The sequence below is a fragment of the Emydura macquarii genome, unplaced genomic scaffold (genome assembly GCF_026122565.2).
Source record: "Emydura macquarii macquarii isolate MOO-44397 ecotype Brisbane River unplaced genomic scaffold, CSIRO-AGI_Emac_v2 contig_2207, whole genome shotgun sequence".
NCBI classification, from domain to species: domain Eukaryota; kingdom Metazoa; phylum Chordata; order Testudines; family Chelidae; genus Emydura; species Emydura macquarii.
This window is the reverse complement of record NW_027132344.1, coordinates 2,650,235-2,677,529: the sequence shown is the minus strand read 5'-3', so window position 1 is coordinate 2,677,529 and position 27,295 is coordinate 2,650,235. Positions and strand designations below refer to the sequence as shown.

General features: G+C 44.6%; 2 protein-coding genes across 3 annotated transcripts in view; both read right to left on the bottom strand.

Moving 5' to 3' along the window:
- UBE3A (ubiquitin protein ligase E3A) overlaps positions 1-26,902 on the bottom strand; it is a 98,795-nt gene extending 71,893 nt beyond the window's left edge. For both annotated transcript variants that reach the window (XM_067559987.1, XM_067559989.1), the window contains exon 1: positions 26,516-26,902. The gene's annotated coding sequence lies outside the window, so the exon portion shown is untranslated. The remainder of the gene's footprint in view (positions 1-26,515) is intronic.
- Positions 17,419-20,693, bottom strand: LOC137160953 (zinc finger and SCAN domain-containing protein 29-like). Its single transcript, XM_067559932.1, has 2 exons — positions 18,838-20,693; positions 17,419-18,174 (listed from the first exon to the last, which is right to left on the bottom strand). Exons 1-2 carry the CDS (start codon positions 19,351-19,353, stop codon positions 18,124-18,126), a joined length of 567 nt encoding a protein of 188 aa, XP_067416033.1. The 5' UTR covers positions 19,354-20,693; the 3' UTR covers positions 17,419-18,123.
- Positions 26,903-27,295: the final 393 nt, after the last annotated feature.

Genomic DNA, 27,295 nt, shown 5'->3' with positions numbered 1-27,295 from the left:
TTCATGTCAGATTTTTTAAAAAAATGGATCATATGAAACCACATGAATCTCTCCATCTGAAAAGGAACAAATGGAGATGGTTGCAACATTTACCATTTTCCTGGAAGCAGGGGATGTTGCAGAGAATGTGAAAAAGCAAACTTCTCCACACGCTAAAAGGGGCAGGTCCAGAGGCATTGAAGAGCTACAGTATATTTCAGTAGTAGCATGAAGAGGATTACAAGCTACTAGATAAGTTATTAAAGATTTTCTGTGACCAACAGAGGAATATCAGGTATCAAACAAAATGGCTGGCAACCTGAAAAGATAAACAGCATTCTGCAAAGCCATACCATGCATACCAATTTAATACACATGATGAAACTAAGGAAGGCTATACTGCTCTGTTTGAGAACATCCAGAAACCTGCTAACAATGCAGCATGTGCTAAGAGAAGCGCCATAAATTCACTCAGTCACTGTCATGTTTATGATTATAATTAGAAGTAGGAGGGTAACTCCTACAGAGCCTAATTATGACTGAGGCCCCACCATGATAGGCACTGCACAAAACAGTTCCTGCCCCTAGGAATTTACAATCTAACAGGACAAGACCAAGTGGTGGAAATGGGGACAAAGGCAATTTGCCTAAGGTCACTCAGACAGACAGTGGCAGAGTCTGGAACAGAATCCAGTTCTCCTGACTTGCAGTATACGCTGCTGTCTTTCAACACCCACTACCACCGGGTAGCAGACGGGATCCCCCTCAACAGCTGAACAGGCCACTGTAGAAGAACTTTAAGAAGAAGCCATATGATCAGGAAACAACTGAGCTGTACAGGTCATAGTTATTGTCCAACAAGAAGCAGAAAGTGGTTCATGACATCCACATGACCTCCACTTTAGACAGCTCTATCTGTGTTTTATTAACTGGCAATTTAAGACTGTGATTACTTGCCCCATTTTATTTTTAAAAATATCAGAGTAAGGGGGAAGGGAGAAGAGGTAAGTGTAGCCCTGGATTCAATGGACACCCCTGCTAAGTGACAGAAGCCTAGACTTCTGTAACCTTGACCCATGTCACATGACTGGAACCAAAAAACAAAGATTAGTCTTTTACCAGCACTTCTGTGTCACACTCTTACTATAAAAAGAAACAAAATGACTTTGTAAAGACTATCATAATGGAAAATGACAAAAGAATTGGTCTGTCCATTTAATTGAGAAGAAAACAGCTGTACAGCATGGAGTTTCAATTAAGTATTTTTAAAAAATGAAACTGATGCCCAAGCATCAAATCAGCACTTCATTCTGACTGGCACATTCCTGCCTACCTAAGGTCTGGTCTACACTAGAGAGTTTTGTCACAGTGCTGGTGTGCAAACTACAGTCAACTCCGTGCCGACAAATCTGCCTGTTTTTTCGACAAAATAAAACCACCTTGACGAGAGGTGTAGAGCTTTTGTCAGCAGAGCTAGGGCAACGCAGTGTCAACGTAAACACGTGTTCCCTTAGAGCGGTGGAGGGGCTGTCATACTTAGCAATTTAACCGCTCTGCTAGAGCACGTAAAATTGACAAGAAAGCAGAGCAGGGTGAGAAGCCCCGCAAGCCGAGGGCAGCTGGAGCCTGGCTCCTGGCTGCAAATCGGGACCGGACAGAATGCAAGTGGCTGCCGCCCAGCTCCTAGCTTCATGTCAGGAAGTGGGTGGCTGCTGGACGCCTCCCATGATGCGGGTGGCTGCCACTCAACTCCCAGCTGTGAGCCAGGACCTTGTGGGCTGCAGCCTGGCTCCTGGCTGCATGCCAGGGCCAGGCGGCTCGAGCCTAGCTGGAGCCCAGCTCGCAGCTGCATGCTGGGACACATGCGGCTGCTGTCCGGCTCCCGGCTGCGAGACAGGACCAGGGCAGCTGCCCCCAGAGAGTGTGGGGGGCAGCCTCCAGGGAGCCCTGAAGCCTGTGGGCTCCCAGCAGGGAGCTGAGAGATGGGTCTCTCAGCTTCCTACATTGCCCCTTCGGTTGGTGGAAGTGTTCTTCGTGAGGATGCACTCCATTGACCCAAGGAGAGCCGTGTGTACATCATCCACCATACATTTTTACAAATTACATCAGCTGTAATTATAGTGGTGGCTGAAAGTCGACATATATTTATGTCAATGTATTTTTCTAGTGTAGACAAGGCCTAACACAGGACATACACTCATCCACCTTCTACATTTCCTGCGTAATGCATTAGTGTCACCATCGAGTGCTACTGCAACCAGCACTGAGAGGTTAAAGAAAAAAGCCTTCCAGTTACTTCAAAGGAAATTGTAGACATTTTGCTCAGTATTACAGACGTTCACATAAGAATCATGCATAAAAACACTAAAAAGTTTAAAAATACAAACATTAAAATAAAAATGATCCTAATGCTGGTCAACTTCCAAAAAGAAATACCTGGAAGAAGCAGCATTGTAGTCTAACAACAAAAAATCACTTTTGTTCTTTTCTAAAAAAAGGACAAGGACATCAGAACTACGTAAGTGGAATATTTCATGTTTACAATCTTAAATTGGGCTCTCAACCTTGCCTCATCATAAATGTAGCAACTTTTTGGTAAAATGACATCTGATTTGCAATAGACTAACAAATGTTTAGTTATAAACTTCAGTTTAAGAAGATGTATAGTGTATATAGGCACCAGGACTTTGGACACTGAAACTGCTATGAAATAATCTTAGAGACAAGGTGGGTGAAGTAATATCTTTTTATTGGATCAACTTCTGTTGGAAACAGAGACAAGCTTTCAAACTTACTCAGATCTCTTCTTCAGGTCTGGAAAGTATACTCAGGCCTAGTTCATACAAGTTAGGTCGATGCAAGACAGCTTATGTTAACCTAGTTGTGCATGTGTCTACACTTAAATTGGTCTCCCACCACTATAAGTGCCCCGTTATGCCAACACAATAACACCACCTCCCCAAGCCATGACCAGTGTACTTAAGTCAACATACTTAGATCAATGCAGTGTTTGTAGACACTGCGTTACTTATGTTGATTCTAACTGTCCTCCAACAACTGTCCTGCAATATCCCACACTGACCGCTCTGATTGCCATTGTCAATTCTACTGCCCTTTGATCACGGAGACCAGAAGCCCTCCCCTCTCCTTTAAAGCCCCACAAATTTTTGAAATTCGTTTTCCAGATTGCCTGGCTCGGCGAGCACACCTAGCAGCTCTCCATTATTGAGTACAGCTGACCAGTTAGCATGCTGGCCACATGCTCCAGATGTGGTCCTGCCTGGAGTACACAGGAGATATTGGATCTTCTGGGCCTGTGTGGACACAGCTCCAGACCAGCCATAGAAATGTCGACATGTAAGTGCAGACTGCTCATGGGATACAGGAGAAGGGGTGCAACAGTTAGCAGCAGCAGTGCTGCAGGAAAGCCAAGGAGCTGCAGCAAGCATGTCAGAAGTCCAAGGAGGTCAACAATTGATCCGGTGTCAAGCCTCAGACCTGCCACTTTTACAAAGAGCTGCATGCCATATCAGCGGAGATGACCCCTCCCCAAGCACCATAGATACCTCCCTGCCGTGAAAAGCGAGAAGTAATAGTATGGGGAACAAGCAACCAGGGAATCCAGCTGAGCAGCGAGCCAGGGCCTGTTTTTGACACAACCGCAGTCCAGCCAGTAGAGCACAGGCGAGCCCAACGCAGGGCAAGGAATCTCAGGTAACTGTGTAGATAACTTTTTAATTACAGAAATGCCTCCCCTCCAAAGTAGCAGGACATATCTTTTGACTTTTCATTAATTTACTTGAGCTAGAAAAGATAGTGGAACAATCAAGAGAGAGAGTTATATCTGCTTTTCATTGTCCCCTAGAGTTTGGTAGGGGGGACCATGTAGAGCAGTTTGTTTCTGCACACAGGGATGTCCCTTGAATCCTCCTGAGAGATCTTGATGAAACTTTCCTGGAGGTACTCTGAAATCCTCTGCTGGAGGTTTCTATGGAGGGCTGCCTTATTTCTTCCTCCACAGTAGGACACTTTCCATGCCACTCAGCGATAACTTCAGCAGACACCATTGCAGAACACAGGCTATCAGCATACAGTCCCGGGCAGCTTCGCTCTCTCTGCCTTTGTGTCTCTCAAAAGAGAGATATCAGCTAAAATCACCACCACCTGTGGAAAACTGCCAGTATTCAGTGCCATTGCCCTACACTACTAGAATCTCACAACCAAGCAATTCCCTCATTTCTCCAACCGCTGGCAGGCCATACTCACCATAGCTGGTGCTGTGATTAGCATTGTGCACAAGCAACCCCAAGCAGAAGTGAAAAGGCAGTGCTTAAAACTTTAAGGGAGCAAGGGGAGTGAGCTCAGCATCTGAAGTTTCACTTTCTGTAGTGAATGCATTGATAACGGTACCTCTGTGTGTTTTATCTTCAGCTGCTGCCATTGCAGCCTTTGAGGTCTCCCCCTCCACACCCACAGAACGTCTAAGCCAGAGAAAGGAGGAGAAAGAACTCAGGATGACACATTCCATGAGATCATGCAAGCCAATGCTGCACTGGACTGTGAGCACAAGACTTGGAGGATAAACACTGTAGACAATCTGGAGAAGGAAAGAGCAGAGATGAGAAAGGCCCAGAAGTCCCAGCAGGAAAAGGAGAGGGAGATGCACTAGGACATAATGGAACTTCTTAGGCAGCAAAATACAGATGCTGCAGACTGGTGGATCTGCAGGTTTAACAATCCTGGGCTCACCTCCCTTTTTGGCACATTGAGAACTCAGTATCGGGACCTCCCTATGCCCCCTCCCTCAACATTCCACGTGGCACTGGGGTCGCTGCACTACTGCTAACACTCTACCCTCGGGGACATTAAAGACAATCACAGCTTCACATACACTGACCTGTGAAAGCCACAGTTGGAATGGACATGAACATTCTTTCCCCTTCATAAGTTCTGTTTTCTTAAGTTTTTTAATTATTTGTTCCAATCACCTGTTACTGCAGAGTGTTTGGGCACTGGACAACCCCCATACAGACTGCACTCTTAGACTAGAGCCCTACAGCAGGACTGGGATCCCGCGGATCCTGCAGGACCCCTCCCATAATAGCAGCTGAACAAATATTCTTTGTTGCAGGTAGGACTGGGTTGGGAGGGTGGGGAACAGCTTGAGAAGCACTAAATCTCTCATCAGTCTATCAAACAGAATTTGAGCAATGTAAAGCAAAAATTTTTTTTTAAATAAAGGTTTTAATACTTAAATTTAAATGAGGGATAGAAAGATTTTGTGTCTATTATAACAGGAGTTAAAGTTATTTTTTAACATGGTTTAAGCAAGATTTGTTTTATTCTTTTCGTGGTAAAAATTGTCTGAATTCCGTTTACATATACATTAACTGGTTTTTTTTTATTAGCATGGGGAAATCTGTCTCTTTTGGGATTTGGGGTATCTAAGGTTTGTGAGGGTGGGGGCAGGATAAAAACGTAAGAAACAATGCAAGAATGCAGGGCGGGGCAGGAGCAGAATTTTAAAAAAGTCCTGCGCAGGGCTCTACTTTAGACACTCCTGTATCTCTGGGGTGAGGCACTTTACCCTTCTTTTTTAATGTTTATCTTTTTAGCATGTGTTTCACACTTTCCAGAAGTAGGAGGAGCCATGGTTGGACATATCTGGGTATGCTGTGTGTCTACATGTAATCACCACAAGCCACGAGTAATTTAGCAATATTTAGGGGGATATCAAGAGTTTTCTGCGTGGCATGTGGTGGAGCAGTGACAGACTAAACAGAGAGAAAGGTTCATCTGCCCACAGCCGGTATGCCGTACCGGGTCACCCAGCAGGGAATGAGATTGTTTACTTACTTATTGTATGGTAGCCTAGGATCACATATTTAGATTCTATTGTCGTTTTCAGTAAATGGTTAAAATCTATCTGGTCTCTCTGGAACTTGACTGAATTACTCTGGGGGAAGGGTAGTTCATAACAATTGGTGCCCCATATGAGGACTAGTGGATCTTGCCAGATTTGAAAACAACAACACTTGGGGTCAGGGATTGCACCCTTGCACCCCAGATGAGCAGCTACCTTTGTGTCTTGAAGATAGATTGGAGTGGGGATAAAGCCTCTACAGAAGAGAGGATGGGAAAGGAAGAGATACTCAGTTATATCACCTCCCACAAGGGACCTTACTGGTCCTGAGAATGCTTTCATGAAAGACTTGGGATGTACTCCAAGAGCGATGTGGAAAGTTGATGGCAACAAAATCTAAAAAGGACATTATGAAAAAGGCCCTAATTCAAGGATGCTAGAAGGCCAACACTGAAACCCACAAAAAGCTGAGTCAGGTCCAGAAAGCCTGGAAAAACTCACAAGTCCAATTGAAAAGCATACCAGTCAGCTCCTTGAGAGCAATCTGCAAGCTGCTCAAGCCTGCATTTTGAGCTCCTCAGTGACACTGGGGACAGCCACTAATGAAAATGTGGCACAGTCCAAGAAATGCCAACAACCTGGGCAAAAAGTAGGGGAATTAGAGAAAGAATTGGAAGATGTACAATCTGACCTTCATTCGAGCTGTAATGCATGAGAACCAGGATGGAAAAGGGCAGCCTCCCATGGCCACTGCAATCAAACCACTGCTAAATTACAAGTCCAGTTGTAAGTAAGATGGGGTAAGATGGCTGCCATTATAGGTTCCCATGCAACCTAGTCCTCACCCTCCTCGGAGAAGGAAGAGAGTGACAAGGGAGATTTCTTGCTCTCATGTGATGATGATGAGTATGCTTTATGGTATGATGATCCAGATCAGAGAGAATCCACCCTAATCCTATGGTCTGTCACTAGAAGCCATCATGTCAGGCGAAGACCCACTGAGGTGGGGCTCAAAATGGTGACCGAGAAGAAGTGATAAATGAGACTACTTCACTTTTGCCTGAATGAATTCAAGCCATTGCTCAGTCCATGGAACCTTTAACAGAAGAAAGCATCTGGAGCTGGCTTCCAAACTGAGAAAGAGCAGCTCAAGTAAATTAATGGACAAATCAAGATTTTTGTCCAGTGGTTGCTGCTTCATTGACACCCAAACTCAAATCAGATATTCCCACCGAGATTATAGGTAAGTGTGTAGATGAGGAACCACAATTAAGAGAAGCTAAAGAATGTCACACTCTTAGGGGAAAAATAAATTATACCCTAACATCATGCATACAAAACAAAGAGAGAATGAGACCCCTCAGGCTTTTGAAGCTTGCTTTCGGGAGGTTCTGATTTAATCTTCCCGAGTGCCAACTGTGATAATTAGTCTACAAACAAATATTAATGTTAATGTCCACCTTGGTTTTAGGAATAGGATTGGCTTAGTGCAGGGGTTCTCAAACTGGGGGTCGGGACTGCTCATGGGGTCGTGAGGTTATTGGGGAGGAAGGGGGGGCTCACAAGCTGTCAGCCCCCACACACATGCTGGGGCTGTGGCTGTCAACCTTGTGTATGGCTGACAGCCAGAGCCCTTCAGAGCTGGGGGGGTCGGAGAACAGCAAGCAGTCCCACCCCCATTAGCAGTGCAGAAGTAAGGGTGGCGTGACATGCGCGGGTCGTCACTGCCTGAAATATTTTCAAAGGGGGTCCCATCAAAAAAAAGTTTGAGAACTCCTGCCTTAGTGGTGTATGCAAACAATTCCCATGGAGAAATCCTGAATGCTGACAAGTGTGCATACGGAGCATGGTACAATAGCTCCAGTAGGCAGGACTTAAAAATAAAAGAAAAAACAGGTTCTGTTATGACCATTGAAGAGAGAAAGGAAGGAGAGGAAAAGGGCCTCAACAGAGAGATAAAAAGGGACAAAGGAAAAGATCAACAGGGACCTTCTTATTCTGAGTTAAGAAACCGTTATAAAAATATGGAGACATCAAGGAAGGAGTTCCATACTGGAAACTAATAATGAGATTTTCTAAATGTGAGCATATAGCCCCTTAAAGCCTTTTTCTAAATCTGTACCTGCAAACACAGTTATAACCTTGGGGGTCAGCCAGGACTGGAGCCTAGTGTTCCCTTTTCACAATAGGGCAGCCTGCCTCACAAACCAGGGAGGCTCCCTTATCATGGATCCCTCTGGGCACCCCAATGTTAAAATCATGATAGGGGATAGGCAATACAAAATGTTAGAGGATACCAGGGCATCATACAGTATCTTACCTGTAGAACCAAGTGCAGGTGGAATCCTTAAAACCCAGGAGACACATGAATTGGCTGGATACACCGGTCAACCCTGTTCAGTATCTTTTAAAGGGAAAACTCCAATAATAAATATCTGGGTTGCAGACTGAAGCAAAATTTGGCAAACAAAATTTGGAAGCTGATGTAGGGATTCTTTCGAGCGACGCTCTCCAGACAACCCATCCTATTACTGATTATGGGAAACAAACTTTGTGGATTAGAAAGGGAGTAGAAACTAATCCTGATTCAAGGGAACGAATGGTAGGCACTTACTATGTGAGAGCCATCACTGAATCTATCCTGGTGCCTCAAGCAGAATCCTCAATGGGACCAATTAATAAGCCAATTCCTTAAATCGTTGAGCTACTTATAAACAAGACCTAGAAAGCTCAGTGGAGAAGTGGTATTTGAGGAAAAAGCATAAAAGCAGTATAAATACCTTCAGGAGGCAGAAGATGCACTTACTCAAATTATTAAGTCCTTAGTGGACCAGGGAATACTAATTCTCACAATTAAAAATAATTCTCCTGTTTGGCTAGTCTGTAAACCGGACAGTTCGTGGAGACTAATCATTGATTATTAAGCACTGAATCAATATACTCCTACAGTGGCCTGAGCGGTGGCATCCTATCAGAATCTATTAGAACAAGTAACTGATGGAAAGAAGTGGTTTTCTGTTTTTGATTTATCTAATGGTTTCTGGTCTCTCCTTGTGGCCCCAGAATACCAATATAAGTTTGCTTTCATGCATAAAAAGTTAACAGTTTACATGAACCTGACTTCCTCAGGGACTTAATGACTCTCCTATATTATTTCATGCAGCCATGACAAAGGTTCTGGATCCTCTTTTAGAAACTAATCAGTTATTGGTATATGTATAGTGATGATATATTAGTTGCCACAGAAACTAAGGAAGAACATAGAAAAGTCTAACTTGGTTGTTTAAACTTCTGAGTGAGACAGGAGTAAAATTAAATAGGAAGAAGGCTCAGATAGCCAGGAATAAAGCGAATCCAAGGTATCTTAGACTTCCCAATACCAACATCTGAACATGAGTTGAGATCCTTTCTGAAATTAGCAGGATTCAATAGGGAATTTATTCCAGGATTTGCTGTATAGACTTCTCAAGGGAGAAATTTGGGAATGGAAGTCTGAACTCAATCAAGCAGTGCAGGACTTAAAATAAAAAATTGCCCAGATACTTCACTGGTACATCCTAACCCACAAAACCCTTTTTATTTTACAAGTAGGTGCTTCAACTACAGCTCTTTCTACTGTGTTAATGCAACTTCAGTTAGGCAAGGGTAAGCATATCACCTATGCTTCCCTGCCTTCTAGCTGAGTGGAAGAAAAATTTTCTGCAAGCAAAAAACAAGTTCTAGCAGTGTATTAGGCCATTCAGCATTCTGAATTTCTGACAAGGTTAAACACCATAGTCCTTAGGACACCTCGGACCCTCTAACGTATCTTTTTCTCTTGGAAAATTGAAGATGGGTAGGTATCAAATTCCCAGCTGGCTCGCAGGACATTACCTTTAATGAATTGAGATCTGCAAAGATCTTGTCTGGACCATCTAAAACAGTTTTAGGTTTATTGGTATGTGGGAACTCCTATGGAGTGGCAATTCCTCAACTGACCAATTGAAAGAAATACCTCTGAGGCTCCAAAACAGGATGAAAACCTTTTCCTGAACAAAAATTTATTCAGGTCTGGCTTATAGATGGTTCATTGTATCACATAGATCAGGGGTGGGGAACCGTTTTTCTGTGAAGGGCCTGATGGTGGCCCTGGCGGCGGGGGGGAATTCGGCGGCGGCGCGGTTTCACGGTGGCGGCGGGGTTCCGTGGAAGGGAGGCGGTCCCCGCCACCGAAAAGGGGTAAACGGTGGCCGGGTTTCGGCAGCGGGGTTCCGTGGGGGGGCGCAGTGCCCGTGAATCCGGCGCAGTGAAATCATTTGGTCTGGTCCCGGCGGCGGGGGGGAATTTGGCGGCGGGCACTGCCCCTCCCCACGGAGCCCCGCTGCCGCCGCCGTGAAGCTGCCGCCGCCGTGAAACTGCACCGCCGCCGAACTCCCCCCGCCGCCAGGACCAGACCAAATGATTTCGCGGGCCTTATACGACCCGCCATGGGCCGGACTAAATCATTTCGCGGACTGTATACGGCCCGCCGCAGGCCGGACGTTCCCCACTCCTGACATAGATGGAAAAACCTACACTGGCTTTTGCACTTGTAGATCCTGTCGATCAAAAAGTAACTGCAAGAAAATTAATATAGATTCAGCTCAGTAAGCTCAACTGGCTACATACAGTGTGCTGTGCCTTGGAAAAAGTTTCCTTAGAAAAAGATTTGTACTTGTATTCTGATTCTCAATGGGTTTGCATAGCTCTAGTTGACCGGCTTCCAGAATGGAAGGAAAATGCTATGTGTAGTTCAGATGATAAACCTGTAACACATGCTGAATTATATCTGTACATAATTACCCTTTTAAAAAGGAGAAGAGGTAAAACATTAACTGGCAAATTTAAAGCTCATCAAAAGAAAGGACCCACAACAGAGTGGAACAATCGGGCTGATTCTGAAGTTAAACATGGAGCATTAAAAGTACCCTGCTGGCAACCTCCAAAACAAAATGTTGTAGCAAGAATTCAAAACAAAAAAAGTCAGAAAACAGACAGTCTCACCAAAATGTAGAACAAAGGTCTAACTTTGAAACCTTTCTTTAAAAAAAATTGAGGGAGTATTACGTGAAGGGGGTGGCCTACTCATAAGAAAGCCACAAGGCCGGTGGGTGTGGGTAGTGTCCAAACACTTACAAAACGAGATCATGTATCTTGCACACGATCCAGGGGGACATCAGGACATTTCTCATCCAGCTGAACATCTATTGTAAACAGCTTGGTGGCCCTCTGTAAAATGTGACATTGATCAGTATGTCAGAAATGGCCTACAGTGTGCTATTGTCACTGCAGATCAGGGGAGAAGCAAGATTCCCTTACAAAGGCAGAGGATATATGGTCCATGGTTTAGGGTTCAAATTGATTATAATGGGCCCTTATCTACCGTTCCTAGAGGAAATAAATACCTCTTGGTAACAGTGGATACTTTTACAAAATGGACTGAAGCTTTCCCTGTAAAAACTAACACTGCTTTAAATGCTGCTAAATGTCTCACTGAACATGTAGTGCCTAGGTAGGGAATTTCTATTATTCTCAAATTTGACCAGGGATCCTATCTCAAAGAAAACCTAACCCAATTAGTATGAAAGTTATATGGAATCAAGCAGAGATTCCACATCCCCTACCATCTTCAGGATAGTGTGAATGCGGAGCAGCCGAACCACACAATTAAAGAGGTATTCAGAAAAATTGTCACTGAAAGTGGAAGGGATTGGGATATTAAATTAACACAAATTCTGATGGCTCTTCTAACAGCTACTAATTAATGCCTCTACTGGATATAGCCCATTTGAATTACTGACATGTAGACAGATGCAGTTGCCAGAGATCTGGTACAGTCCTGTTCCAGAAGAGTGGCAAGCAAGAAGTATCTGCCTATAAATTTCTGGAGCAATTGAAAACTAGACTTGCTAAAGTAAGCAGAAGAGCAGCTCAGCAGTTAGGAGTAAGTAGACAAACTGCTAAGAAGATTTCTCTATAACAAAAGACTAGAACTTGAAGTAGAGTCAAATAATGGTAAAATGTCTAAGGAAAGGGAACATGCCTTCTCTCCCCATTTGATGAGATCCTATGTTATTACGGACAACCTAAGTTCCTCTGTCTATCAGGTATGTTTACCTCAAAAAGGAGACTATTAAAGTGTTACCACCGGGAACAATTAAAACCCTTTGGTAAAACATAGAAATTAGAGACTGTCATTGATTTAAGCAGGGCGAGAAGCCCTTTGTTTTTGTTCATGCAGGGAACTGATGCTTATCACTAACACCCTATGTTTGACGGCAATCTTGGTTTATACTATGTGGCATTATGAAGGAATGGCTAAGAGATCTATTTGAAACCACCGACATTATCGGGGTCCAGCAGCAGTGGATTCACATGGGACACCCATTGGGAGTTATTGAGATCCCTTAGTGGTGGAGTGACCGTGGTCCATACAGAGCTATGACTGGCAGAAATCTTACCTTACCCTTCAAAATCATATTGGGAGAAAATAGTGCATTTTATAAAATATCTTATTATAGTGCACACTATTGGAAAATGGTTCTAAACTTGTTTTATGATGTAGAATAGCTATCCCATATAGTAACAGATGGTCTTTTTGTGCATGGAAAATCCATTCTGCCGATTCAGTCGAATCTACTGTAACAATTGAAAGCTGGTATGATGGAGGTTGGAGTACTTATGGAGGCATGTACTATGGGGAATGCTGATTTAATTTTATATTTGCTGGAATAATAACTAACATTTATATCTCTAAGTGAAAGGTAAGTCCATGGAAATGTGTTATATCCCTTATTTTAGAAGTTCATCCATTAGAGACTCTCTCTAGCCTTAAGGTTAATACTACTTTTGCTTCTAAAATTGCTTCTTTTCCCTCCTAAACCATTAAAACAACAGGTGCCTGTTGAATCTGCAGGATCTATTCAAATGAAGGCCAACGAACTCACCAGAATGTTTCAAAATACACAAGGTAATGATGCTGATGCATCCAGTTGATGTAACGGTTGTAATTCAAAACATTACTGTTATCTTGATGGTGGGAGTGTGTTATTTGCTTTGCAATTACAACTCAATATGGAAATGGAGTTAATTGGGCAGTAAGGAAGAAGGGGTATCAGGATACTCACTAAAATGTGGGTACGACTTTATATTAGCTTGGCCTCCCCCGATGAAATCTGACAGTGAGCCAAGAGATGGGAATTGTTAGGGAACTGAAAAGCCCCCATTTAGATGCTCCTGTGTCCCTGGGATGATGCAACTTTACCCTTCTTGTTTTAGTGTTTATCTTTTTAGCATGTGTTTCACATTTTCCAGCCGTAAGGAGAGCCATGGTTGGGCATGTCTGGACATACTGTGTATGTGCATGTAACCATCATAAGGTGCATGCGTAACTTAGGATATACAGGGCAATATTAAGAGCTTCTCTGTGTGGTGGAGTGGTGACAGAGTCTAAACAGAGAAAAAGGTTCTTCTGCCTGCAGCAGGTACGCCTTGCTGGACCACCCATCAGGGAGTGAAATTGTTTACTTATTTGCTGTACTGTAGCCCAGGAGCACATATTTAGATTCTATTGTAGTTTTCAATAAATGGTTACAATCCACCTGGTCTCTCTCAAACTTGACTGAATTGCTCTGGTCGAAAGGCAGTTTGTAACAACAGTGACACACAACTCATAGGATCGTGCAAAATGAAATTAATGGGTGCATTGAATGTTGTATTCCTATGTGTACAACAGTAACCACGCAATTCTTGTGAGGCCACAAAAGAGCAGGGTTGGTGGAGCACACCATACCACCACACACTACTCTGGCTCACTGTTAAAATGGTCTTTCAAAACCTCCCTGAGCTGTATAGCTCCATGATGAGCTTTTCTAATATTCCTTGTATCTGTCTGTTCAAATGCAGCAGACCGCCACTCCACCTCCACCCCTTCGATTCACATTATTATGCAGGACACAGCCGGCAGCTCTTATAATTTGGATATTTTTCTCATTGAGGTCCAGCCTTGTGAGTAAACAATGCCAGTGACCCTTCAGATGACCAAATACACATTCAACTGTTATTCTGCAGGTGTATGGGCTTCATGAGTATGGGCAGGATCACTACTGCCATTTCAACATTCCCAGTGGTAGTATGCTGATTGGGAAAGAAAGTCCCTGCCTGTAGCTTTCTGAACAGTCCTATGTTCTTAAATATGTGAGTGTCATGTATCTTCTCTGACCAGCCACCATTGCTGTCGGTGAAGCATCCCCAATGATCCAACACAGATTGCATAACCATAGAAAATTAGCCCTTTTTGTTGATGTACTCAGTGGAAAGATGGTCTGATGCCAAAACAGGGATGTGTGCGCCATCTATCACACCACTGCAGTTCAGGAACACAATTGTTGCAAATCCATCCAAACTATGTGCTGCACATTGCCCAGAATCACAGTCCTGCGTAGCAGGAGGCAATTAATGGCTCTGCATGCTTGCATCAAAACTGACCCCCTTGATTGACTTCCAGACTCCAAACTGATTCCCATCTGGCCAGTAGCAAATTGACATTGCAAGTTTCCACAGCAGTCCAAATATATTGCCAAACAGAATTCAGGAGGCTGGCAAAACTTTATAACTTCTTAAGTGAACCACCACATTAGCAGAAGATTTCTGCTACTGCACCAAGGAAGTGGTGGTGGAAAAGAGGTAGCAGATACAAAAGTCAAGGAATGATTTCCCAAAATGTTCAAGAATAGGCCAAGAAATAGAACTATCTTACGCCCTAAAATTTGAGTTCAGCCTTTAGCAAAGAGTTCCAAGTCAGAAGATTTGTGACCGAAAAATAATCTTATCCCTGGCATATTCATTCCCACAGGGATCAAGAGTAGACCCACCTGGACGACTAACTCTCAGGCGGAGATATGGAATGATGGCAATCAAATCTAGCAAGTACTTAGGACATAGATTATGATGTTATTTTGTACTAAAAGCCTTGACTTATATCCTTTAGCATATTGACAACCATAACATGAAGGAAAAGTAGTAATTTCTCTCCTGGGGAACAAGGAAGTAGATATGTACAAACCTGTGTCCACAGGTGTAATTCAACTCTGGTGCAGTTCCACCGTTGGAAGCAATGATGGAAGCTATAATGTAGAGAAGGCTCAGATTGCTAAACAAAATAAGCAAAACTCCTTTAGATAATGTATATGAACATAATACTTTTAAATTGACAAGTGAAAGCTGCAATACGTTTGGCTGAAAAGTCTAAGGCCATGTCTACACTACAGGGTCTGTAGTGACATAGCTACAGCACTATAGCTATGCTGGCATAACACTGAAGTGCCTACAGCAATGGAACGGATTTTTCCATCATTATAAGAACGCCAGCTCCTCAAGTGACAGTAGCTAGGCTGATCAAAGCATTCTGTCAAGCTAGCTGCACCTACACTATTGGTTCTCAAATTGGGTGTTGTGATGTGGTTATGTGGGGGTCGCAAGCTGTGAGCCCCAACCCCAGCAAGGCGTGCCGCTGTGAGCTCGGAGTACCGCCAACTGCAGAGCTGAGAGCCCTGACCCGGCACGGGGCTGTGAATCTCCATGCTTCCTCCTGGTGGAGGAATATGGGGGAGTGGGGTGAGCGGTGACAAACAGATACTGCTCACCCCCCCACCAACATTCCTCTTACTGGTGTGTGGAAGAGCAGCGTTTGAGGAGGGAGCGAGCAGCCATACTAGCCCCTCTGTGCATGCAGATCAGTTTCCCCAAGTGGGCGCAGGTCGCACTCAGAGTCTTGCTGTGTGAAAAGGTCATCAATACAAAAAGTTTGAGAACCACTGATCTTCACTGAGAGTAAGACAGGCACAGATATGGCATGCGGGATGTGGATTTTTTACATCCCTGAGCACTGTAGGTCAACTTAAAATTTAAGTGCAAACCAGGCCTTACAATCCATGTAGTTATGAGACAGCGAATGCACACATCAAGACTATAAAGCCTTTTTCACCACAAAGGAAAATCCAAATCTTCTGTTCAGATGTGTATCAGAAGTTTTTCTTAAAACACATTCTCCCTCCCAACCAACAAAAGAGCAGAGTGCTTCAAAGAAGTGGGTGGGTCACTCTTGCCTCAGTCACTGAAATGAGGATCTGAAGATGTCACCAATATAGTTGCACCCAGCTAAGCAGTTAAAGCTCCTCCTTTGAATTCTCAACCATTCTGCAAAAAGGGAGGAAAAAAGTGGAAGGAGGTGACACAAAAAACAAAGGCCTTGCTTACACTAGAAAATATTGTCGATGCAAGTTACGTCAGTAATCAAAAAGTGCTGTAATTAGTCCTTGCACCCATCCACACAACATTGTGTCACCAAAGTGCGTCCATACTCGGTGCTCTAGCATCAACAGTGAGAGCAGTGCTCCGTGGGCAGCTATCCCACTGTGCAACTCACCACCTTCTGCCACTAGGAATTGTGAGAAAGTGGAGAGGATCACAGTGCATCATGGGTGTGGGCTCAACATCCCATGATGAACTGATTTCTGTCCCATCATTTTGTGGCATTTTCTTCAATGGTTCTATCTGAAAGGATGGATCCTGCACTGCTCTCCACTGTTGCTGTCAGTGTTCTGAACGCATTGCGGCTGGTCGCATAGTATATCATGAGCTCCCAAACGGAATAGGAATCTGAGGCACCTGACCTGCCTTCTGCCATGCAAACAGCCAGCACTGGATTACTGTTTGCATTCACAGAGCATATGCACATGGTGCACCGCCGCTTTTGGGCACGTGAAACAAGCACTGAGGGGTGGAATCACATCGATATGCAGGTCTGGGATGACAAGCAGCAACCGCAGGTCTTTTGAATGTGCAAAGTCACCTTCATGAAACTGTATGCAAAACTTGCTCCTACCCTGAAGCACAAGGACAAACAAATGAGAGCTGCCCTCTCAGTGAAGAAGTGCGTATTGATCGCCGTGTGGAAGCTGGTAACTCCAGACTGCTACTGGTCAGTCACTAATCAGTTTAGAGTCGAGAAGTCCACCGTTGGACTTGTGTTCTCGCAAGTGTACAAGGCCATTAACCACATTCTGCTACAAAGGACTGTGACTCTGGCAAATGTTCATGAAATAGCACATGGCTTTGCAGCAATGGACTTCCATAACCATGGTGGGGCAATAGATGGCAGGCATATCCCAATTTTTTCCCCAAACCATCTTGCAACAGAGTATATCAATAGAAAGGACACTGGCCTGTACAGGAAGCTACATGCTTTCCACACCAAAAGATTCCAGTGGGGGATGTTGAAATGCCCACAGTGATCTTGGGAGACCCAGCCTATGCATTAATGCCATGGCTCATGAAGCCTTATACAGGGAACCTGGATAGCAACAAGGAGCGCTTCAATAACAGGCTAAGCAGGTGCCGAATGGCCATTGAATGTGCATTTGGCAGATTAAAGGCTCACTGGAGATGCCTTTATGGCAGGCTAGACCAAAATGAGGACAATATTTCCGTGGTTATCACTGCCTGCTGTATGCTCCATAATTTATGTGAAGCTAAGGGTGAAAACTTTGCCCATGGGTGCACCACAGAGGTGGATTGCCTTGCATCTGAATATGAACAGCCAGATGTTAGGAGTATTAGGGGGCAGAGGGGGGAGGGTGCATTTGGATCGGGGAGACACTGAGGGCCCATTTTGAGAATGAGAACCAATAAGGTGTTTTTGTGAGCAGCGTTGTGCCATGCCATGACTGCTATCCAACTTGAGCTGTGTATGAGCTATGCAACTCAGAAATAAAGAGTGCTTATTGTTCTCACAGCTTGTCTTTATTAAACGAAAAAAGCTGACAACACAAACAAAAGACTAGGCTGGAGGGGAGGAAGCAGTGAGGGGCAATGTGAGCCATGACAGTGGGGTGTAAGTCCAGCTGTCGCTCTCGTAGCTGTCTGAAGGGGTGGAGTGAAAGGGGTAACGAGATGGGCCAGGGGTTTGGTAGGAATGCGTGCGGGGAATTTGGGGAGTGCATGGAAAGCAATTCTGCAGTGGCTGCAAGGGAAGGGCGAGCACGCATGAAATCTGTTTGCAGTGTTACGAATGTCTTTAGCAGCTCTGTCTGCTTCTCCATTGCCTTGATCATGTGCTCATGACCTGCTAGCACTTGGTGAGGCTTTTCCTTCCTTTCCTGGCTATCAATTTTCTGACTTTTGGACACAGATTGTCTCCATGCCCTTTTTGCTGCCTCAGAGGACTGGAGGAGTTCTTGGAACATTTCCCCGTTGCTTCCTTATCAGCTGGAGTCACTCCCCAGGTGTGGAAGGTTTTGCTGTGAAGGACACATCTGTAGAAGCACAATAAACAATGAACAGAAGCATTACTGTGGATGCCCTACTGTCCCATAGGAAGAGCACAGTTCCATGATCAGCCTAGGCATGGTGAATTTTGCCAGGAGGCCAACACACTGGGGAAGAGGTTCTGGATGGATGGTTGCTTGGGGCATAAATGCAGGTACATGGGGACAAAATTTCAAATTGTGCCACTATTTTCCATAGGCAGGGATCACAAAAGCCGGTATCTTGCTCCTGAGAGTAAACAGGGATGCTAGGGTGCATCTCCTCCATGCAAGCAGCTTCAAACTAGGTCCCTATGCTTCTCGCTTGTGCGCTGCTTTGGTCCCTGCATGAGTGATTGCCAATTGGCACGAGAAAGAGTCCTACAAAGGGGGAAGAAACAAAGCCACTCTGCCGAGAAATCTGAGGTAGAGGATCCTGGAGGTACTCGCCAAAAGTTTCTAGAGATCTCACCAGAGGATACCCGTGAAATCTCAGAGTACATTAACAAGTTTCTCAGCCACACTGACTAGCAGTACAAGGGAATGGAAAGCACATGGAAACACAGCTATTCTTGTGCATTTCTATCCCTTCAACTACCTCTATCATTTAAAAAAGCAAAGGACACCTGTGTCTCCTATAAACAAGCAATATCAGCTCCAAAAAACACTTACCAAAGCTCCCCTCTCTTGCATTCTGCACACCAAAGGAGCAGGGCTGGAATCCTCTGGAGTCGCAAAGAGATCCTGACTCCCAATGTCACCAAATGACCCGGTCCCCAGCTCCGGTTCCTCATCCAACTCCACCTCCTCATCAACAACTTCTTCACTGGGGTCGAGTCCCGTGTCCGCTGTCCCGGGGCACACAGATACACCCAAGGGTGTCTTGGGGGTGGAGGTGAGGTCACCGCTGAGGATGGCTTCCAGCTCTTTATAGAAAAGGCAGCTTTTTGGCCCTGTACCAGAGCGACTGTTTGCCTCTCTGGTCTTTTGGTAGCCCTGCCGCAGCTCTCTGATTTTCACTTGGCACTGCAGCGTGTTCCATTCATAGCCCTTCTCCACCATGACACAAGAAATGTGGATGTAGATATCAAAATTCCTTCGCTGGAGCGGAGCTGGGACTGAATTGCCAACTCTCCCCAAATGCTGATGAGATTCAGGAGCTCGGGTGTGCTCTAAGTGGGAGAGCATTTGATGCGTGGTGCTGCCATGGTCAGCTGGAAAGAAGATGCGAGCTCTCCACAACAACCAAGCAGGAAGTGGAATTTCAATAATTCCCAGGACTTTAAAGAGAGGTGGTAAGTGGCTGCAGAGTAGTGGAGGTCAAACTGATGGCCAGAGTGGTCAGGCTGGGTATTGTGGGACATTTCCAGAGGCCATTTACCACAACATAACCAATCCCAGTGTCTAGACTGATGCTTTGTTGATTTAAGTTGTGCAAAAAAAGCTCTATGCCTCTCATTGAGGTGGCTTTATTTTGTTGAAAAAACAAGGCAGTTTTGTCAGAACAGGGAGGGTGGGGACAGTTGATTGCAGTGTGTACACCAGCACTGTTTTGTTGGAAAAAAGCTGACTTTGGTCGACAAAACAGCCTAGTGTAGACAAGGCCCAAAAAGCAGACGACACCAACCGTAGTGCACTCCAACCAGGGGATTTGTAAAAGTGATAAGGGGAAGCAGTCTCAACTCAAAAACAAAAAGCTAAACAGCAGCCATTTCCCTCCTCATTTCCACATATTCATCGTTAAAAAGGAGACATTTATATTGAATCAACTGGTCCTTTCCTCCAGTTGACATGAAATGCTTTTTATAGTTAGTTTGGGAGTAGTCTTAGGGAAGCCTCAAAGAGAAGCACATCACTACTTCCTGTAAGTCTATCCCTTGAAATTTTTTTTCTTCTTTCTAATGAAACTATTCTCTTACACTAATATTTCATTTATATCATAGTTTAATCAATAAGCCATTCTATCCTTTATTTCCTGCTCCACAATCTGTCCCCCACATAGTTCTTACTCATCTTCATATGGAAGTCTCCCTCTCCCTACCTGCTAATATCAGTTACTACACTTGCATCTATGGAGCTATTAATTTACACATGAGCATACCTACATATTGCTCTCTCCCTGACTTCTTAATAACCAAGTACTCTCTATCCTGATCACTGCTAAACTGTCAACCCTGGTCATTTCTCACATTTGCTTCCTTCACTCCTGCTTCCATGCCCCTCAGAGTTTCAGGAACATGCAAGCAAGCTTCCTCCATTTAAAAACTGTCCTCCCCTTGTTCAGTATTGTCATCTTCCTAAAAAAGTGCAGTTATTTCTACTTCATTTAGTCCCTCACCTACATAACACCAGACACCTGTTTACTATCTTTGATGCCCTCCTCAAGCTTTGTGAGCCCAAAATTCCTGTCTCTCCAGGATCTCATTGATTTATTTAATTTTTTTTCCTTTTAAGAGAATTCCTATTAAGGTTAGATTGTACTGGCCTTGTCTAATGCTTCTTTTTTTTTTCCTTGTGAATAATCAGGAGGTAGTTCTGCTTGCAATTTCTGGGAAACATCTCATCCATGACAGCAAAAGGAAGTAGCCCTTGCTGCATAAGAAGAGACATTAAACATTAAGGGTATCTCTACACTGTAATAAAACACCTGCAGCTGGTCCATGGCAGCTGCTGGAGATCGCAGGGCTTAGGCTGCGGGCCTATAAAATTGCAGTTTAGAATCAGATTGAAGCTTCAGTTTCCAGGTTCCAGCCCAATCCTGAACATCTATAATGCAATTTTACAGCCTTGAAGCCTGAGCCCTGCAAGTGCAAATCGCAGTAAAATACCTGTAGCTGGCAGTGTAGACATACTGTAAGGCATTGGCAGATCTCCCCAAACACCTCAGGAGATCAAGCTACTATATGCAGGAGCATTCCTGCAAAGAAATGTGGCCCTATTTCATAGCTATGACCCTATTAAGGAAAATCAGACATTTAAATTTCCCCACACTCAACACCCTACAGAGATGCTTCACTTGCGCCCTCTGTTTTTAAAATTCTAGAGCACCTATTCATAGGAAAGTAACCAGTTTGAGTATCACCATATCGTCTCCTTCACTCTCCTGTTCCTAAGTGTTTGTGGAGGATCCCCAATCCCTACTCTATGAAATACTAGAAGAGAAAAGAGGATCAATGGAACCTCTTTCCATTTACCTTTGAGTATAGAGGGCCTGTAGAGAGGTGGTGGGAAGGAAATCAAGAGACTAAAGGAGAAAATTTCAGAACTGTTGCGCATCAGCAAGTCCAATTAACATCAATGGGAAATGCAGGTGCCCAGCACCTCTGAAAATCAGGCCCTTAGTGCATAGGCAGTCAGATTCATTATATGTAGGCCAAAAGCAGAAAATACGGTCCATGGATTATCGCGCACCAAAAAAGCACAAGTACTTTTTCTGTGGGCTCCATGGGGCCTATGCAGAAATTGTTGCCTGTCTACTTACATGAATCACCTACTAGGAGGAAACTATAAATGGACCCAGTTCTATCATCACCAGCTGGTAGGAAGGACTTATTCCTACATGAGAATTTACATGTTAACTCGTTATGAACCTCACTTATTTATTATAGACCCATTCCCATGAGGTGCTGAGCATCCTCATTTTTCACTGGGAGGAACAGAAATGCAGCTACAGTTTGTGCATGCATTTACACGAATAGTTTGTTTATATACTTACACTACCCCAAATAGCAGAATGTCAAAATAAAGTACATAAATTAATCAGATCTCCGAATACTCTAATATTACACCTATTTTACAAATAGGTAAACAGAGAAGAAAATATATTTGCAACGCAGAAGAGATGTAGTTGCTCATCAACTAGATTTCTTGATTTTTATGCATTCAAAACATCACATCTCACTAGTGTAGAAGTTTAATACAGAACTGAAGTTGATCAAAAAGCATTAAGTGTCATGTCCAAAGGATTATTGAAGCTGCTGAAACAAGCATACAGAATTAAAATATCCCACCAACAATGTCATGATGCATTGCAAATCAACATTTAAATTATTAAAATAAAATCAATGACTTTAAACTATACAGAACTGCATATCAAGTATCTCAACTAAGTAGAATATTGGAGAAGTGGGGCATTCAGGTTATAAATAAATATAAATTAAGTGATTAAATTCTTTACACATCCCAGAAAGCCTGTTGTAGACATAAAAAGTATCACTGTGGGACATAACAGGTAATAAATTTTTGCCATTATGGTGAAATGATCTCTCTCTCTCCTTTATTATAACAAAATCTGAACTTGGAAAAATTGAGCCATATGCAAGACGCACAACTTTTCAGGGGCTCTATGAGTTGAAAAAGCAATGAAGATGCATTGATTTAGTTGACATAGTGGTTAAAACTCCAACAGCTTATCTATGCTAGTACCACTACTGGGGAGCTGAACTGGTGGTAGTTATGGTGGTTTTACAATAGCACTATGATCAGGCTTTCTAATTTTTTAAAGTGAACATTGTTTTTTAAAGTAAGGATTCTACAGAATAGCTTCTGAAATTAACCAAAATGCTACTTTTTTTTTTTTTTTTTTTTAAACTTTGCCTGCTGATAGTGTAGTTTTAATTAACTTAAGAAACATCTATCTTGGCCAGCAAGTTCTATAATAAGTTTCAGCCCAACATAATATAAAACAGACAACTCCTAAGCCTTCTGAAAATAGTCGTTATAATAGAACAAGTTAAGTAATGTGACAATTTGTGTCAATTTATATTTGACAAACCTTAAATATGATTTTAGAAAGGCCAATTTAATGCTACCTACCTATGCTTTTCTTTAATTAGTTAGCTAAAATACACAAAAAACTGCCAATCAGGAACATCCCTGACATTTGCCTCTTAGCAACTGCAGCAATAAGCAGAATGAGTTCTAAACATAAACTTGTGTGCATTTTTAAAGGGAAGAGAAGTATGAAGCTGGAATTTCCACAGGAGCTGGAGCTATCCTATGGAACTCTCACAAAAAAGTAATAATGACCATGGACCTCACCACTTTCAGAGCTAAATGCAAAATTAATTTCCTTCAACCAACTTTCCTTTAATAGCTTCTTCTCTCACATGCAGAGGCATGCACACACTGAAATCAAAACCAAAAATAAATTATAAGCAAATCAAACTCTCTCTTACAGTCTAGAAATGAAGAAAGAGTGATGTTTTTAGTTTTATTTTTAAATCCTTGGGAGGTACGTATACTGAAGTAATGGAAAACAGAGAAGTAGACAGAACAAAGATCTTCTTTTAAATTCCAGTGTGATAAATAGAGTAATATATTACCTAACACTGTGATAACTCTTGTTCTAAGACTGGTTTGTATTGGAATAGTTGACACAAAATTACAGTTGTTCTCACCGAGATGTGCAGCTAAAAATGACCAGAACTTAGAATAATCAAAATCTATATATTTAGACAAGTCAATATGATGGATGTTATATAGGAAAGTTACTCAAATTAATTTTATAATATACATTTTAGAGATTTAATGTACTAGTTGAATATGGTTATAGTTCATACACACTACTAAACGCTAACTTTCATAATATTAATAAAGTGATAGAATCTGTATCTTTAAATCTGTTTCCCAGCTTTTTTGTTTTCTGTGCATGTGAGGTATTAAATTATTTATTCTGGTAGTACGCAAAACGTGCTAGGCTCTTCTCATTAAAATAAAATAAAAAAACAAAAGTCTCTGCCATAAAAACTCACTTTTTGGCATAGATTCAGTAGGTTTGATGTCCTGTACCAAATAAGGCTAGGATCTGGCAAACTGATCCTTGCAGGTCCTTCCATCTGTATGGAGTACCACTGAAGTTTATGGAGCTCCACACAGAAGGGTCTTCTTTACTCCTGGTGGAGTGCACCGAGTGCACACAGAATTCGTGTCCCCCTCCACAGAATTTTCTCGCAGAAAATACATTCTGCTGGAGAGGCACTACAGTTACACCTTTTGCCCACCAGGGGCTGCTGGGGCACCAGAAGAGACAGCAGCTGCTCTTGGGTGAGAGCAACCTTCTGCAGACAGGGAAGAGAAGAGGCTGTTTTCCTCACAGCACTCTGCCTATGGAGCCAGGTGAGGAGGCACGGGATATGGGGGGAACAGATATCACGGGGCACATGCGGCTGCTGGGGTCACAGACAGATTCAAAAAGGCTAGTGGGGGGACAGACTGAGACAGGAGCTGAATGGAGTAGGGGTGCAAGACCACATAGGGACAAGAGGAAAAGGAGTGGAGAAGGGGTGCAGGAACACATGGGGACAGGGGTAGATGTGCCTGACTGAATGAGAGAGGCTAGGGATCAGCCAAGATCTGCATGGGTAAGGCTCCACAACTTCCTAACAATCCCTCCTCCCCCCACCACACCCCACACCCCAAAAAATCAACTGTTCCATACTTTTCCTACCCACACCCAACAACCCTCCAGGTTCACTTCCAGGATGCTTCGCAGCAATTACTTCTCTCTCCCTCAGCTCCTCCATTACCAATCACTTCCCCCAACCCAAGCCTTTGCACTGCTTCTGAAGGGTGTGGGAAATATGTTTCTGTATTTTAGTTTAAATGAATTACTCAAAGTTCTGTATCAATCTTCCGAGTAAGAATCTATTTGTCAAAAACATTTCCTGAATCTTTTGGGAGACATACTTAGTCACAGATATTTTGAAAAAATGTTACAAAAATAATTTAAACTGGCATGATTACATTGTGTTATTTTGACAAATAAAATACGCAGATTTTAAAAATATTGTGCACAGAATTTATTTGTTGGTTCAGAATTCTCCCAGGAGTACTTCTTGCAAGTATCAGATCACAAGAGTGGTGCCTAGAACACATTTCCAGCCCAAAGACACTTAGAACCCAGAGCCAGTATGGATATTGCACAGAAAGGGTAGGAAAGCTTTCCTTGGCTGTGATCACCCTAACAAGACAAGTTTGTAAGTGTCTATAGTTTACATATTCTTACAACTAACCAATTTAATAAAAAAATTCCACAGCTCCAGAATTTACCTCAACCACTGGTACGACTCCAGAGCATTCATACTTTTTCAACTCAGTACTACTCATGGTATAAGTTGGGACATCATCAGAAAGAGTCCAAAGAGTGCTATCCAGTCAATGTATTTTTTGTTTTGTTTTTTGATGCTAAACAGTGGCACAAAAACCCAGGGATGCTGGAACAATTTTTATAGTGGGGGTGCTGAACGCTATTGAACCAAACCGTAAACCCTGTATATAATGGAAATCACTTTGAGTCAGGGGCGTGCAGCCCCTAGTTCCAGCACCTATGCAAAAACCAATAAAATCCTGCAATCAACATTAACTAAACAAAATGAACTTAAAAGCGGCTTGCTTACAGCTCAGGAAGTCCAACTCTTCAACCAGGATGACGTATTATGCAAGCATGTCAGTTTACTCCCTTGAATAGCCTGCCACATTTATATGGCCCCCATCAAAGTAGTGTGTGAACACAGCCTAATCTTTAATATTTGTAACCTCACAACACCCTGGGAGGTAAGGAAATACTATTATCCTCACTATAAAGAGCTGAGGTACAAAAAGCATGTCTACAGTGTTTTGGAGCCCACAGGAACAAACCTCCTGGCCTGGGTCCACAGACTCGAGTTAGCGCAGCTCTTGCTAGTGCTTTGAAAGTAGCTGTGTAGACACTGCTTTGAAATTATGGCTGGGGGTGGAGGCCAGGTTTTCAGAGGCTGAGCTCTGGCCAACACCACAACTTCAAAGTGCTGTCTCCCCCAAGCTACTTTTAAAGCACCACCAGAGCGTGCCCTGCTCTGGACTTGCTCCTGTGCACTCCAAAATGCGGCACAGACCTACCCAGAGAGGCTAACTGACATGCCTAGGATCGCACAGGAAGTTGGTGACAGAGCGGGGCCTTGATATCTCAACAGCGAATGCCCAAACCACTGGGTCATGCTTCCTCTCCACGCCTGCTGTCAGAGGTAGCCCCACGCTAAGGAGATCGGTAGGTCTAGGTGTAGGCGGAGACCGCTCACACCACGTACCCGGCCCCTCTATATTCCCCACCCCCGCCCCACAGAAAGGAGCCTCCCACCACCACCGACCCCCGTCTCGAGGTCACCGCTGACCCCCATCTCCCGGCACCTGGGCAGCCCCCCGTCCTCGCGCTCCCCGCCCCGACACTGGGGCCCTTCCCGCGAACCCCAGCGGCGAAACCGAAACCGTCCCGGGACACGCGGGCGGTGCGCGCCCGAAGGAGCCGAGCCCGAGCCCCAGCCCGGGCCCGTCCCCGGGCCGCCCCTCCTCCCCGCCAGCCCCGCGTACGGACCTGTGCGCTGCGGCCTGCTCCCCGGCGCGGCGCGGCCCTGACGCTCCCGCTGCTGCGGCTGCCGCTCGGGCTCATGCGGGGCTCTCACGAAGCGGCGCTGTTGGCTGGGCTGGGCTGTGCCGGGCCGGTCTGCGCGGCGCGGCGGGGCGAGGGGAGACGGGGCTGCGGCCTCGGCGGGGTCCGAAGAGCGGCGGCGGAGGCGGGCGAGGCCGGCGGAGCGCTCAGGTCCGGTCCGGGCTGGGCGGGCGGCCGGCGGTGCGGTGCGGTCGGGGAGATGGGCAGGGCCCGCTCTGCGCCTCTCTCTCAGCCCGAGCCCAGCGCCACCATCTTGGGAGAAACACGGATATCGGCGCGGCGCAGCCTCGGAGGACTCGCGGGCATAGCAGGGTATCCCGGCACGCACCGCGCTCGAGAGCAGGGCGCGCTACCTTCTTCCGCCCGGAACCACCATAGAGCGAGAGCGAGTTCCTTCCCCGGCGGGCGGGGGAGGAGGAAGCCGAGAGTCTCGCGGGCGGCAGCGGTTGTTGGACGGGAGCGCGCGCGCGCGCCGGCGGCCATGTTGGGGTCGGGCAAGTTCCCGGCTGCGGCCCTGTGTGTGGCGCCACAGTCACAGTCGCCCCCTAGCGAGCGGGGATGGGAGGAGCAGCTCCACCCATAGGCGGCCCCACCAGCCAGCAACAGCCTTGGGAGGGGAAGGGAGACGGGGGCTGGGCTGCACTGCACTGCACTGCATGGCACTGCATGGCATGGCATGACCCCCACAATTAAGAGTGGGGTAAA